We start from the raw sequence: 17,350 nt of genomic DNA on the forward strand, positions 1-17,350 counted from the left end.
AGCTTCAAATAAAGTATAGCAATGTTGTTAACATATTTTGAATTTCAGAGCGATGGGGAAATGTTTCATGGATGTAGTGTTTGTATCATTTCCATATTTCAATTAATATTTTATAAGTATATTTGTATTCATCTAATAATGATATCATTAGAATTATTTTTCAAGATAGAGAAGCTATCTCTATGGCAGAATCAACTAGTTGACTAAATATCTCAACCTCACACCTATATAGAAATATAGTTATCAGAGGCTATATCTCAACCTTGCTAGATCTAATAAGCTCTTACAAACTAGGAACATACTTATTCTCAAACTATTGAGCGCATAGGTGAGAAGTAGGAGTTATATTTTCTAAGACTCCCCTCTAATGACTACTTTTCGTAATCTCAACCAGCAAAGCTTATTTATGGTCCAACTTGGTGTTTACAAACATTATCAAAATGTTGACATCCATGTAAAGAATCAAACATCCACTAGAATGCATGGGTACCTAATTGCTACAACCACCAATCTAATAGGATGTCCTTAATGTACATGGTTGATACGATCATCATATTGTGATATCTATACATGTGCCTTTAAGTCCCCTTACATCACCATAATCATCATCGTAGGTTTTGTTGGCTCAACAATAACCATGCTATGGGTTTGGTTAACTCAGAGACAACCATGTTTTTGGTTTTTTCATCTTACCCTCAACAATGTTTTCAATGCTCCTACATCACACTCCTTAGGAACAAAAAAATTATACAATAATACCTATCCATATGTTCCCTCTCTCACAAAGTTCATAACATCCTCATGTGATTTCTACTTACTAGAAACTTACACTTGTAGGTTTTAACATTGTACAGAAATTACCTGCATACGAATTCTAAAACACAGAAAATAAACAATGCGAGAGAATAACACATAAAACACATATACACAGAGATTTTACCCTGGATTCCGAAACTGGGACTACCAGCTTGATTTTCCATTATGTTCCTTTCAATGTTATAATACATATTTATACATGCCGAAGCATCAAATACTATGGACCGAAAACCATCGCATCCAAAAACATGTGCGAAAATCATGCACAAAACCATAGGTGGGTCCACCCATCCTAACATAGGGTCCAAAATCAAAGTGGGGTTATGGTTACACCTAAAGCCCCCTGTGACCCCCCCGCACCCCCCCCCCCACCCGGCTACATAATTGGTGCAACGAAGGGGGGCTCCCCCCCCTCTAACCCCCTGGTTAACTACGTGGGCTAGTTGTGGAAAGAATATAACAAAACCCAACATTCTCCCATTTGTTGTTTTCTTTCCACAGGGGGCCACAAGAGAGCTTAGTCATTTTTCCAGCCCTGAAATGCCCATTTTCTCTCTACACCAAGAGAACTTCTCAGAGCTCACAGATTTTGTCAATGCATCTGCAGTATTCTTCAAAGTGTCCACCTTTACCAGCAACACCTTTTTGTCTTCTATCATATCCATCACAAAGTGATACGGAACATCAATGTGCTTTGTCTTTGAATGATAAGCGGGGATCTTTGCCAAGAAAATTGCACATTGGCTATCACAGTCTATCCTTATAGCTCCCTGTACTAACCCTATACTTGAACACAATCTCTGCAACCAAACTTCTTCCTTGCTTGCATGAGTGGCTGCCATGTATTCTACCTCTGTAGTTGATAGTGCCACTACATATTTTTTCTTACTCATATATCTAACTACACCTCCAAATAGGTTAAACAAATACCCACTTGTAGATCTTCTCTGATCCAGATCTATAGCCCAGTTTGCATCAACAAAGCCACGAATATCCAACACTCTGTCCAATCCTGGTCTTCCTTGGTAGCACAATCCATAATCGCTAGTGCCATGCAAATACCTGAAAACCTGCTTCACTCTTGTCCAATGCTCCTTCCCTGGTTTTGACATAAACATGCTCAATACTCCCACTGCATGTGCAATGTCTGGTCTAGTACAGACCATTGTATACATCAAGCTATCGACTACACTTGCATATGGAACATGGGACATGTCCTCTTCATCTTCTTGTGTCTTGGGACACTGTTAAAAGTAGATAACCTCACACCTACAGGAATAGGAACCTTCACCGGTTTACTATCCTGCATATTAAACCTCTACAGTATTGTCTCTACATACTTCTTCTAGTTTAACCAGAGCTTCCTCTTTGCCCGATCTCTTTTAATTTCCATGCCCAAAATATAGTTTGTAGCACCAAGATCTTTCATGTTGAATTTGGAGGCCAATTGGGTCTTCAAATCCTGGATAATTTCTTTCTCATTTCCAACAAGCAACATATCATCCACATACAAGATTAGATAAATAACATGATCACCAATTAATTTAAAATACACACAATGATCTGTTTTGCTTCTGGTGAAGCCAAGTCCCTGTATAAATGTATCAAATTTCTGATACCACATCCTTGGTGACGGTTTTAACCAATACAGAGACTTCTTTAACATGCATACCAGTTCTTTCTTACCCTACACCGCAAAGCCTTCAGGTTGCTTCATTTAGATTTCCTCTTCCAGATCCCCGTGAAGAAATGTTGTCTTCATAACCATCTGTTCTACCTCAAAATCAAAAGCAGTAGCAATAGATAAAAGTAATCTAATAGAAGTTACCTTGGCAACAAGAGAAAAAATATCACCAAAATAAATTCTCGACACCTAGGAATAACCTTTATCTACCAACCGAGTTTTGTATTTCTCCACCTTTCCTTCTACATTTGTCTTCTTCTTGAACACCCATTAGCTGCCAATGGGTTTCCTTCCTGTCGGCAACTCCACCAAATCCCAAGCCTCATTTTTGTGCAAAGATGCCATTTCATCAACCAAGGCCTCTTTCCAGAGTTTTCCATCCTCTGAATCCACTGCTTCCTTCACAGTTCTGGAATCATCATCAGTAACATACAAAACAAAATTTGAACAAAAAGCAGATGGACTATACCTTTCTGGCTGCCTTCTTTCTCGAACTGATCTTCTCATAGCCGGAGTTTGTGGCTCTTCATCTTCTAATTCCTCCTCTGCTGTAGAGTCTGATTCTTCCTCCTTAAGCTCAAAATCTATTTTCTCAGGTTCCTTTGGTTGGACTTCATGTTTAATAACATCTTTTACCTCTCTAAACACCACATTTTGGTTGTACACAACCTTCCGTGTGACTGGGTTCCAAAGCTTACACCCCTTTAAACCATCCTTATACCCAATAAAGATGCACTTTTCAGATTTACTATCCAACTTGGTTTGTTTCTCCTTTGGAACATGTACATATGCATCACATCCAAATAGCCTTAGATGTGAAAGAGAGGGTTTCTTACTAGTCCATACCTGTTGTGAAGTCTTATCCTCCAACGCTGATGAAGGTGACCTGTTGACCAGGTAACATGCAGTATCCACCGTCTCTACCCAGAATTCCTGTCCTAAGCCGGCACCACTGAGCATGCGTCTTTCCCTTTCCATCAACGTCTTATTCATTCTTTCTGCAACTCCATTTTCCTAAGGTGTATATGGAGTAGTCTTCTATCGTGCTATACCACACTTCTTACATAATTCTTCAAATTCCTTGCTGCAAAACTCTCCACCATTATTTTTCCTCAGCACCTTTATCTTCTTCTCTGTCTGATTTTCCACGAGAGCTTTAAATTCTTTAAACCTGTCAAAGGCTTCAGATTTCTTCTTAAGGAAATATATCCATGTATTCCTTGAGAAGTCATCTATAAATGATACATAGTACACAGACTTACATAGTGATGGAACCTTCACAGGTCCAAACACATCACTGTGCACAAGTTGTAATATCTGTTTTGCCCTCTTACTACCAGAGGGGAAACTCACCCGATTCTGCTTCCCATATACACAATTTTCATAGAAATCAAAATCTAGAGAGTTATTACTCATACCTTCTACCATACCTTTACCATGAATTATTCGAAGGCCCTTCTCTTCAGTATGTCCAAGCCTTTGATGCCACAACATGGTCTTCTCTCCAAAGACCACTAGATTTTTTGCTCCACTTTCAGGAACCACAGAACTGTTGCACCGATTAATAACAGTGCTACCTTGCAGCTTGTACAGAGTTCCAATTCAAACTCCCCACATCAAAACCAGTGCTCCCTGAACCATTTTGTAGGTATCCTTCTCGAACACTGTTTTTACACCTGCATCATCCAGCTTGCTTACAGAAATAAGATTTCTTGATAATGTAGGAATATGCAGAACACACGGAAGTGTTCTAACCCTTCCACCTTGTAACTTCAACTTTACTTTTCCACAACCAATGATTCTAGCCTTCCTATAATCCCTTAAGAAGACATCACCACCATCGTATTTCTCATACTCACATAACCACTCTCTATGGGGAGTGAAGTGAAAGGATGCACCTGAGTCAATCAACTATGCATCATGATCTACATGTGTACTTGAAGAAGCCAAGTACACGTCCCCACCTTCGTCTAAGGTGGTTTTTGCCTCTACTGAAGGAGCATCATCAGATCCCTTTACTTATTAGGAGCTTTAGATTTACAGTCCCTTTTGAAGTGGCCTTCCTTTCCGCATTTCCAGCACACCACCTTTACAAGTTTTCTTCGAGACTTGGATCGCACTTTAGATTTAGATCTCCCACTAGATGACTTATTTTTGTTTTTGTTCTGGGACCGTCCTTGTATAGACAAGGCATCACCATTCTGACTCTCCATATTTTTCCATCTCATCTGCTCTGTCAGCAAGCCTAAGACTATTTCATCAAACTGCAAGGTAGTTGCATTGCTACCTATTGCAATAACTAGACTATCCCACGAATATGGTAGAGAACACAATAAACTGATTCACTTATCTTCATCTAAAATTTTAATATCAACAGATGCTAACTAACTTACCACAATATTAAATGCATTCAGATGCTCTGTCACCGAGTCTCCATCTTTCATCCTCAGGTTATCCATCTTTTTCTGCAAGAACAATTTATTCACTAGAGACTTGGATTGGTACAAAGTCCCTAACTTGTCCCACAAAGCCTTCATTGTAGCTTCCCCTGATACATTCAACAATATTGAATATGAGACACATAATCATATTGTGCTCCTTGCCTTCCGATCCAACTTCTTCCATTCTTCATCTGACACTCCCATTGGTTTAATACCCAGATCTACCGTGATCCACTGATCTTTATCCACCAACAGATCCTCCATCTTGATTTTCCACAACTCGAAACTCTGACCATTGAATTTATAGATCTCTATCTTTCCACTATTCACCATCTTCTTTCACCACTAGAATTGATCTCGCAGATCTACCACTGAACAGGGTCTACCACAAGCCTGAGCGAAACCCCTCAGCAACAAATCCATCCCCTTGAAGCCAAAACTACTCCTATACCAAATGTAGGTTTTAACCTCATATAGAAACTACCTGCATACGAATTTGAAAACACAGAAAATAAAAAATGTGAGAGCATAACACACAAAACACATATACACAGTGATTTTCCCCTGGATCCTAAAACCGAGACTACCAGCTTTATTTTTCATTATGTTCCTTTCAATGTTATAATACATATTTATACATGCTGAAGCATCCAATACCATGGACGGAAAACCATCGCATCCAAAAACATGTGTGAAAATCATGCACAAAACCATAGGTGGGTCTTCCTATCCTTAAATAGGTTCCAAAATCAAAGTGGGGTTATGTGTATGCCTCAAACCCCCTGTGAGACCCCCGCTACACAATCAGCGCAATGAATGGGGTCTCCCCCCTCCCCCCCTCTCAGCCCCTGTTTAACTATGTGGGCTAGTCACGGAAAGAATATAACACAACCCAACAACACTAACAAAGTGGTTTTCAAGTTATCATGAACTACACAAGGGTACACATGCCTCAACAAGGTTACATCAGTTAACTCAAGAACATTCAATGAAAAGCTCTACTCATGGAGGTTCGAGGTACATCAATCATTTTAAGCACCAATACATAAAATCCATAGATTATATATAAACTTTTTAAAACTAAAAGGTGTGACTCATACTACAATATGGTCGTGATTCTATTTTATTATTCAACACGCGACATAATCTTTTCCACCATCATTTAATATTTTCTACTATTACAACCATAATTCTATGATTCCATATTGCTTCCAAATGCACTATCTCTATTTTCTATGCTCTCTTAGTTGCAACACAATCACATGAGCAGCAATATTTCCATTATATCAAGGAACTATTTATCCCCCTTGATTCAAATTCATCAATCGACTTCAAAATATTAATTTTGTAATGAAACCTTGATTTTCTCAAGGAATAACAATATAACTCACTTCCACCCGAAAAAGTTTTCATGCTCCTACATTATCTAAAGAACTATTTTCTTGTTCCAGTTGGAAAACAGGCATACCATTGATACCTCATTTTGTCTGATTACCTATTGTACTCTAGGTTATAACATCAACTAACCATGGAGATTCATTCACTAAGCATTGTACGGAGCTACTTACATCTATAGAGTTACATCGGCATGATTTTCTATACATTCAGCAATACTGAATCCAAGACACATAATCATATTGTGCTCCTTGCCTTCCGATCCAACTTCTTCCATTCTTAATCTGACACTCCCATTGGTTTAATACCCAGATCTACCGTGATCCACTGATCTTTATCCACCAACAGATCCTCCATCTTGATTTTCCACAACTCAAAACTTTTACCATTGAATTTCTCGATCTCTATCTTTCCACTATTCGCCATCTTCTTTCACCACTAGAATTGATCTCGCAGATCTACCACTGAACAGGTTCTACCACAAGCCTGAGCAAAAGCCCTCAGCAACAAAGCCATCCCCTTGAAGCCAAAACTGCTCCACGAAATGTAGGTTTTAACCTCATATAGAAACTACCTGCATACGAATTTGAAAACACAGAAAATAAGCAATGTGAGAGCATAACACGTAAAACACATATACACAGTGGTTTCCCCTATCTCCCAAAACCGGGACTACCAGCTTGATTTTTTATTATGTTCCTTTCAATTTTATAATACATATTTATACATGCCAAAGCATCCATTACCATGGACCGAAAACCATCGCGTCCAATACCATGGATTGAAAACCATCGCATCCAATACCATGGACCGAAAACCATCGCGTCCAAAAACATATGTGAAAATCATGCACAAAACCATATGTGGGTTTTCTTATCCTTACATAGGTTCCAAAATCAAAGTGGGGTTATGGGTATGTCTCAAACCCCTTGTGAGACCCCCGCTACACAATCGGCGCAATGAAAGGGGGATCCCCCCCCCCCTCTCAGCCCCTGTTTAACTATGTGGGCTAGTCACAGAAAGAATATAACACAACCCAACAACACTAACAAAGTGGTTTTCAAGTTATCATGAACTACACAAGGGTACACATGCCTCAACAAGCTTACATCAGTTAACTCAAGAACATTCAATGAAAAACTCTACTTATGGAGATTCGAGGTACATCAATCATTTTAAGCACCAATACATAAAATCCATAGATTATATATAAAAATTTTAAAACTAAAAGGTGTGACTCATACTACAATATGGTCGTGATTCTATTTTATTATTCAACACACGACATAATCTTTTCCACCATAATTTAATATTTTCTACTATTACAACCATTATTCTATGATTCCATATTGCTTCCAAATGCACTATCTCTATTTTCTATGCTCTCTTAGTTGGAACACAATCACATGAGCAACAATATTTCCATTATATCAAGGAACTATTTATCCCCCTTGATTCAAATTCATCAATAGACTTCAAAATATTAATTTTGTAATGAAACCTTGATTTTCTCAAGGAATAACAATATAACTCACTTTCACCCGAAAAATTTTTCATGCTCCTACATTATCTAAAGAACTATTTTCTTGTTCCACTTGGAAAACAAGCATACCATTGATACCTCATTTTATCTAATTACCTATTGTACTCTAGGTTATAACATCAACTAACCATGGAGATTCATTCACTAAGCATTGTACGAAACTTTACATCTATAGAGTTACATCGACATGATTTTCTATACTATCTAGTTATCTAGGAAAGTAGTCTAGATATAGGATGTATCCATCTTACCATTGCATTCTCTACACCTGCCAATTAAGCCTTACAGTGCATCCCTAGAAAAGAAAAATCATGGCGACAAAACTCATAGCTAGGACACACTTCTAGTGACAACACATACTTGTTAGACTAAGGAATTATGTTTACATTAAAAAAATGTTGCAACACTATAAAATAACAACAAGAGATCCTTATAACACATAAAAGGAAAACTGTACTCCTCGTTTCGAGTTGTGTACATACTTAAGATACTTAACTAGATCTTCCACATCTTTTTTCAGCCTTTGTCTTGGATCCTAATATTTCACCTATCATTTGTTAGAGTAGCAAATTTTCAAAGAAATAATCTACCTTGTTTTTGAGGTAGCTACTCTCAATATATTTATAGATCTAAGACACTTTCACCATGAAATACCACCACTATTCATATACAGTAATACTTGTAAAATGTCACCTTTTTTTTATAAGAGAACTTACCAACAACCCCTTTTCTTTTTTCTACAAATGTTGTTCCATCCAATCAATAGTATTTCCTTGCCGTTTACACAAATATTACTCTACGATCCTCACCATTTTCATTTTATCAACAATACTTTGTGATGTATATTAATTTGTTCTCCTCACCATTAGCATTGCATCAACAATATTTCTCGATGTAGATGAAGGCTGACACCTATCACAATTACGAAATTGCTAACTTAATTAGTCCATAGCGTTATGTAGCATATACTTGTGGTTCCATAAGACAAATATGTTAACACCACCATCCCCACATTTGCATGGAAGAAGAAGAAGAAGAAGAGAAAAAAAAAGATTTAAATGGGGGCATTAGGATCCATTGGATCAACTAATGGAATTGTGGTATCCTCCAATCATAATTTGGGCATTCCACACACCCAATTCTCTCTATTATGAGCATAATTGACTAGTTCCTCTATCTTGACCCATAGGTTGATCACAATATCTTTTGTTTCCATATTCTTGCTTCCATAAATTCTATTCCTTCCAACAATTATAGTGACTTCACCTCGAATGGTGCTAAGTTCTAATGTTAGTAGATTAGTTACACCTATTAATTTGTTTTCGCAATTGATAAATCCTTGACGTTCCCATACAATTGCAACAATAGGGCCAAATTTGATGGATTCACAATGGCCATTCAAAAACTAGTCTTTATTTCAAATCAGAATAATGTTTCTTAACAATTTCCTTTGATGGAACAACCAAATTGGTCACAATAAGTTTATAACCCTTCTGCTAAAAGAAAGAATTTTTTTTTTTTATAAAATTACTTCTCTTTGCACACCATCATGTTTAACTAAAATAAAACTCAATTAAAGATTTTTAGAATTTGTGGGTGGATCTTGAGGCGTGTACAATTTGTTTATTAATACCACTGCTCTAGTAATCCATTATTAGTAAGCACTTTGATAATCCGCATTAGAAGAGAGACTGAAAAGTGCTAATACCTTACCTATACATGAAGATCCTACCTCATTTTGAATGATAAATAAACAAATAGAATGAGAAATGACCCTTTATTATGGATAACCAAACCAAAATAGAAACACCAACTCCATTGACCCTACATCGAAACCAGCACGACCATTTCAAAGGTAGTAATTTACCTTATAATTATGTTATTTCTCTATTGATTAAGTTGATAAAACTAAGCATGTGGAAGAGTAGGGCATAGAAATAATGATAATATCTAGACGAATAAAAAAAGACATAGAAAGAGTTTCACCCATTGATTCAACTTCTTTGGAAGTTTGTCTCCATCTATTTTATCTCTACTCATACCATATGCTCTGCTGCAAGATACAACTAGGGTTGATCCTTACGATATTCATCAAATTATTCAATATGGATGCTCTCATCATTTGGGAGAATTTTGGCTCTCTTTTCATATTTCCAAAGTGTACCCCCCTTTCCATTATTATAATATTACTGCTCCATTATAGAAACCTCAATTTTTTATCTCATCACATTTATGAGCAACTTCAATGACATATCAATCCTCTAATCACTTTCTTCAAATCTTCACGATGCTCTATAGAAGTCCTGAGTAACAAATGCAATGAACACTTAAGTGATGGACAAATGAACACACACAACCAATTACTTTACTCTTCTTCATCCCAGTCCCTCACATTAGGAGTAGGAAAGACAAACTCTAATACAAAATTAATACTTTATAAGCACCCATTGTTAATAAAATAATGTTACATTATAAGTATGTTAATGATTTTTCAAGATAGGGAAGCTATCTTCATTGTGCAATCACCTAGTTAATAAAATATATGAACATCACATCATTATAAGAATCTAGTTAATGGAGAATATATCTCAATATAACTAGATCAAAGAACCTCTTATAAACTAAGAGAAAGCTTCTTCCTTAGTAGACACATCGGAAGTAGGAGTTATATTCTTTGATAATTCAAGATGCAAAATCAACATTTGAGGAACATAAAACCTACTCACAACTCCAAGTTGCAAAATCAACATCTTTGAGGAAGATAAAATTCTTGAGACATATTATAAAGATGAAAAATCAACATCTTTGAGGAATAGAAAACATATTCACAACTCCAACGTGGTGAACTTGAGGTTTCTTATGTCATATGTGAAGAAACCATAAAAAAAGGTTTAATGGCATCACTTTTTGGGGGTTAAAGAATGTTGTGGTATATCATTTGAGGGAATGTAGGAAGGCTACCATGTGATTATAAAAGACATTCTTTTAAATTCTTTTATGAAATTATTTCTATTCAAATATTTAAAAAGAATTGCAAGCCAAACTATTGGATAGATTTTATATTTAAATTAATAGTTAGATATTTTATCAACATTACATATTTATAAAAAAATTGAGGAAATATATTTGATGCTTGATTATAACTTGTGAAAAGATTCAACTATTGATTGGCTATTTTGGTTATATGGATAAGTGGTGGGTTTAAGGCCATCTTTGACATACAAATTTGCATCATTTATTGATTTGGATAAAAATCTCTACAAATCAAAATGCTTCAACATATTTTCCTTTTCATAGTTCTTTGATAGTGGAGCATGATGAACAATTTTGTTGATAGTGATCATAGAATGAAAGGTAACCCCTTTATATTCACTATATGGAAAAGATTTGATGTATAAATAAATATGCGACTCTTTATGATAGAGGGATTTTTATTTTCTAGCTTGTGTAAGTGATTTAGCACAACCCCTAGTTGCAAGGAGGCTCTAGAATTTTTATGAGACTTTAGTTCCCAAAATTTGATCATAACATAATGTAAATTACTAGAAAGCAAGTTTGGGTTCATTATGCACTTTTCCATTACATTCTTTTTTTTATTACTTTTTATGAAAATTGGATATCCCTTAGCACATATAAAATTAGAATGTGAGAGAGCTATAGTTTGTTTTTGTACATGTGCATGCATCTACGCTGATGTAGACACGTTAATAAGGGTGTTCTAAAGAAAATGGTTCTCAGATGACATAATTTGAACACAACGTTGTAGCGCAAGATAAGTTGTCTTCTAGGAAATTTATAGCTTGTCCCTCTACTTAAGATCATCCTTTTAGGAAGAAAGGAGCCAAATAAAAACTAAATACAAGAAATTATCTAGAGGAACCAAGTTCAAATGCCAAGCTTAATCGAATTAAGGTAAGTCGTGATTTTCTAGTTTCAATTTGGGATCCACTCCACCTTTAGTAGTAAAGTAGATCGAATGGATACTAAAATTTCCTAAATCACACTATCAAAAGGATTTGTATTAGCCTCTACATCACCATTGCTTCGTTGGACTCATTTGAATTAGATAGAATTGTGATATTTCTCTATCCACTAGGAGCTTTTTGGTTGTTTGTTTCTATTACAATTTTTAGTATGGGAAATTGTTCAAAAATTATCCATAGTTTTGGGAAATTGAACAACTTTTTATATCTCCTTGATTTCATAAGTTCGACTCCTACACTATGCTTGCTAGATTGTCACTTTTGATTAATCTATACACAATTTACCAATACTTTTTTAAGGTATTTATTAATTTGTAAGGATATTAGAAATATTTTGGGCCCTTACATAAAATTATATCGTGGGATAATTGGTGTAGAATTACACATTCATTCAAACATTGTTGAGATCAACCTTACCAATGGCCTCTTCAACAAAATGTTTGTCACATGAAAGAAATTTAAAGACATAAATATCAACATTTTTGTGAAATACATGTCATCTTTAAGGAAAAATACAAGCCAAGTATCCTCATGCTAGAACTTATCCTTCTACGGAAAGGGAGCCAAATCAAAGCCAGAAATATCGAATTTTTTTAGGACGAGCCAAGTTCAAATATTGAACTTGATTGAAATTAAATATATCACGATTTACGAGTGCAAATTGTGAAATCCACTCGCAAATCGTGGAATCCACTCCTTTTCATCTACCTATAAGATTTTCTAAATGAAATAAATACTAAACTTTCATCTCAAGAGAGGTCGTGGGTACTAAAAACACCCCAAAGGGAATGTCATAACATCATGAAATTAGTGCTTTAATTTAAATAAGAAACTAGCTGCTTATAATAATTCTAATCTACCTCCTTTTAACTATATTCTAATCTACTTCCTTTTAACTATAGATTAGTTACTATCACTTATTTACAGTAGCATGAAGTTAAAAAAAATATAGATAATGAAAAAAATTGAAGATAATTTTATAAAATGCAAGAAGTGAAATGTACATTATAATTCTATAATTTTTCATTTGTATCTAATTTCTTTAGATTTTTTTAAACTATGGTAATTTTCCAACACAAATTAACACAATTTTTACTGCTTTTTATAGTAGAAAAATAAAACCGATAAAAAAAAAATATATCTATATTTAATCTGATTAAATGATTAGCATTAAAATTAGAGAAATATATTAATTAAAATTAAATATATATTATCAATTTTTATTCACTCTTAGTTAAGTATTCTTAATTAACAATAATAAACGAATCAATGTGAATTTATATACTACAAAGGTCTGAGTACTTTAATTTTGTAACCTTTAGGGAAGAAACACTTTTTAGTAATATTAAATTTAAAATAAGTTTAATTAACGAATCAATGTGAATTTATATACTACAAAGATCTGAGTATTTTAATTTTGTAAGCTTCAGGGAAGAAATACTTTTTAGTCATGTTAAATTCAAAACAAATTAATGTAAACTTGTTTTTAGGCGAAAATTTATCTACGTTGAAAATAGATGTTTTAACGAACGGAAACCTGAGTCAATGGTTAAGAGGTTACCCTTTTAAATTATTTGCCAACAAGTTAACTTTTATATATTATTTATTGTAACCAAATTGGTATAGACCTGTTCTATACGAACTTGGAACAACTGACCTTCTGTAAATTTGTATTTGTCTGTTTCAGTGAAATTTGATCTGAAGATTCTCGAATGAAAATGAATTTTGTTTTAACATATGTAGGCGGTATGTCCACGGCTCATAGTTTACAGTTTCTCTGTTCGAATTATAGTTTTACTTTCTGATTTGGTTGGAGTAATCACTGGTTAAAGTCTGACAACAAATGACTTCGATCGGGTATAATGTTGTTCAAAGGATGAGGTCATATACTCCGAGTAAGAAAGGCAAACGGACAAGCAACAAACAAATTCATTTATACAGATATATTATTTTCAGATCGATTAGGTAACAACGTATGAAATTAGAAGACATCCCCGCAGAAAAGTCGTAGCAATTAGGAATGGCTTTCCGTAAAAAAAATTGAAGTATCGTTGTCGGAATTTTGTTTGAAACGATTATATCTTTCTGGGTTTCTTCAAAATCTTTCTCGTTATGTCATTTGGGTTGTCATTATGGCAGGAAAGAATGATGACAGGCCTCCCCCGAAGATTCGAAGTTACCAACCATACAATCAAACTCCAACAGTTGTACGCAACATATGACAATATATTACCGCGGCGCCTGTGTAAGGCTGCCTATATATATGTCTAAAGATTGGCCAAAAATCACGAGAAGGAAAGTGTAATTAATCAGTAGCGAAGCAGAGAGACACATAGGAAATTAATCATGGAACGCGCTCCTTGTTGTGGTGATCACGAAGGACGGCCGAAGAGGACCAGAAGCTCATCGATCATGTTCAACGCCACGGCCTGGGCAATTGGCGCACTCTTCCCAAACTTGCAGGTATTTTATTATTTATATTCATCTTTAAAATGGATGCCATGCTTAACAGAGTAATTGTTTTGTAGAATTTTTTATTTTTTCCCTGTTAGATGATCTGATAGGGTAGACTTTTGATTGAGAAGGAATCTCTCGTTTATTTTTAGGAAATGTAAAAATTAATTTAATATAAAATCGATAAAAAAAAAATTTCAGGGTGTAGTGCTTGTGATTTGTGGAATTAATCTGTTGTCTAAGAGTTCATTACCTATAAGCATTTAAATGGTAAATTATTTATTTAGGGATATCAATAAGCTTGAACTAGAACGACACTCTACATGTTGAATTTTGTTGTATGTCTCTGCATCTTTATTTCTTTAGAAAATAAACTCTTAAAATGCATCCACTCAGTTGATAGGAAATTTTACAAGCTCTTAAAAACACTATTATATATGAAATTGAAGTTATAATGAACAGTCTAAATTATATTTGAAAATATCTAATAAGTTTAAGTGCCTTGTAGATTCTTGAGTAAGAGACCTAGAAATCCAAACCATATTCGATGTTTCCGTCTATTAAGAAAAAATATCCTTTCCCACATAAGTTAATCTTTTCACACAGCAAAATATCCTTTCCTACACAAGTAAGCTTTTCATATAGTACGGACCACCTGAAGAGATATGGTTTTTTTGGTTGTGAGGTGCAGGACTATCAAGATGTGGAAGAAGCTGTAGGCTGAGATGGGCGAACTATTTGCGACCTGACATCAAGCGTGGAGCCTTCTCCATGCATGAAGATCTCACCATCATTCGTCTCCATGCTGTCCTTGGAAATAAGTAATACCTTAACCTTCTACCCCCTAGCCTATTATATGATTCTACTGTTTTACACTTTCCACGCATACAAATTACAAGGATTCATTTACAATGTTGCAAATGCTTTTATTCTCCCACAAAAATATTCAATCCCTGTAATTTACTTTCTGAAATTTAGATGGTCTGCCATAGCATCACATCTTCCTGGAAGAACCGATAACGAGATAAAGAATCACTGGAACACTAAACTGAGAAAGCGACTTCTTTTGATGGGAATCGATCCAGTTACCCACGCTTCATTGCCTGCACCAGATGTGCTGTCAGCCTTCATGGCGTCGTCTTCGACTGCCATAGCTGCTCGGTTGAACGGGGCATTGCTCGAAGCTCAATTAGGACGACTTCCCAGAGACTATCTGAATAGTCTTCATCATGTCTCTGGTGGCCGTTCTGATCACTACTCGTGGCAGCTATTCAAATTTCTGAAGTTATTGGGCACACATAACAACCAGGTGTGGGCACATCCAACGGGATCATTGTCTTCGACTTCAACTCATCAATTCCTCCAACCCGATGCATTAAGATCGCTTCATATCTTGCAGAACCAGATCAGCCAGCGATTTGTTTCAGGGCCGAGGGACGATTCGACAGACTATAATACGTCTTCAGAAGGGTCTTTACAATTTTCCGACCTGGAAAAGAAATCAGAAGAAAGAAACCTGCGCATCAGTACTGATCACGGAAATCATCACAGCACCGCACCATCCTTGACAGAGGAACGGCCCGCAGCTTTTGACACCGAAATTATTGATTGGAATTCAATGCCCATTCTGACTCCACCTAGCAATCCTGATAAGAATGATCATCTGCACTATTATAGCGATAAGAAATCTCCATCTACCACATCCACAAATTCCTACAAGGAAGGATCGGATATTCTAGGAAATACCATTCAATATCACCAGGACGACCCGCTGGGATCAGTGACAAGGACTTCAGAGGCCGTGTCGCTGCCAGCAGCAAGGATAGATCTACAGGAAGACGAAAATAACTACTGGGTTAACTTGTTAACTTCAATGGAGGACAGCACTGATCCGGACCTTAATTGTATAAGGTTATCACTCCCTAGTCAGTAACAGCATGTGTTGTGGAAATTCTTTTAATGGTGGTTTTATGTTTCAGAGTATTCGACAGTCTGCATGTGGCGTACCTTATCATTTCCCATTGATTGAAGGCGCATACGAATTGCTTTTGATAATTCTTTGACAGTGCATATATTCGTTATATTTATTTGGAGGCAACTGGTGATGAAGGTTCCATACCCTTGCTGTAGTCCTGTTGCAGAGAATCATAGTGCGTGGGCACATATTCTACAAACAAGCTATCGATTTTGGATTGGTTTATTTAGATGACCACGAAAAGTTGACAGAGGGAACAAAGGTTGGCCACCTAATTTTGACTCTTATGTATACATACTGAAAATTTACTCAAAGACTGATAGCGAACTATATTCTTTTACATAACCAAAACTTGTGCCATACAATAGTGTCTTTGTGGTTTAGATAGAATTGAAAATATATTATTATTATTTCAGCGAAGGGTACTCCCAACCGAGATTTCATGTATTTTATATTTCAATCGTTGTATCCATGTTATCTTGGGGGCTTCTATATTCTTTTACATAACCAAAACTTGTGCCATACAATAGTGTCTTTGTGGTTTAGATAGAATTGAAAATATATTATTATTATTTCAGCGAAGGGTACTCCCAACCGAGATTTCATGTATTTTATATTTCAATCGTTGTATCCATGTTATCTTGGGGGCTTCTATTCATGTTATGTTTTTTGTTTTTTAAATTCATTTTCTAAAACAAATTAGACCATTTGGGTTTTTTTTGTTTTAATTTGTCAACTGCCTCATTTATGTGATTCTGTTTTAGATAAGTAACTTTTAATTTTTATCTAACTATTTTGGAGTATCAAAATGAAATATTAAAATATAAAAAAAATTATATGATAGTGTTTAAATTTTCTACTGCCACGTGGCTATAACTGCAGCCATAGACAATAGATAAATGATTCATGTTAAAAAAATTATATGATAGTGTTTAAATTTTCTACTGCCACGTGGCTATAACTGCAGCCATAGACAATAGATAAATGATTCATGTTTAGATAAGTAAACTTTTAATTTTTATCTAACTATTTTGGAGTATCAAAATGAAATATTAAAAT

General features: G+C 35.3%; 1 protein-coding gene across 1 annotated transcript; it reads left to right on the top strand.

Annotated features, from left to right (window-relative positions):
- Positions 1-14,010: 14,010 nt before the first annotated feature.
- LOC149228044 (uncharacterized) lies at positions 14,011-16,700 on the top strand. Its single transcript, XM_089380659.1, has 4 exons — positions 14,011-14,069; positions 14,243-14,325; positions 15,008-15,137; positions 15,295-16,700. The coding sequence occupies exons 1-4, from the start codon at positions 14,011-14,013 to the stop codon at positions 16,247-16,249; spliced, it is 1,227 nt and encodes a 408-aa protein (XP_089236785.1). The 3' UTR covers positions 16,250-16,700.
- The last annotated feature ends 650 nt before the right edge of the window (positions 16,701-17,350 follow it).

Source organism: Pinus tabuliformis, chromosome J, assembly GCF_031772625.1.
Source record: "Pinus tabuliformis cultivar Carrire ecotype Pingquan chromosome J, CPIR1, whole genome shotgun sequence".
NCBI classification, from domain to species: domain Eukaryota; kingdom Viridiplantae; phylum Streptophyta; class Pinopsida; order Pinales; family Pinaceae; genus Pinus; species Pinus tabuliformis.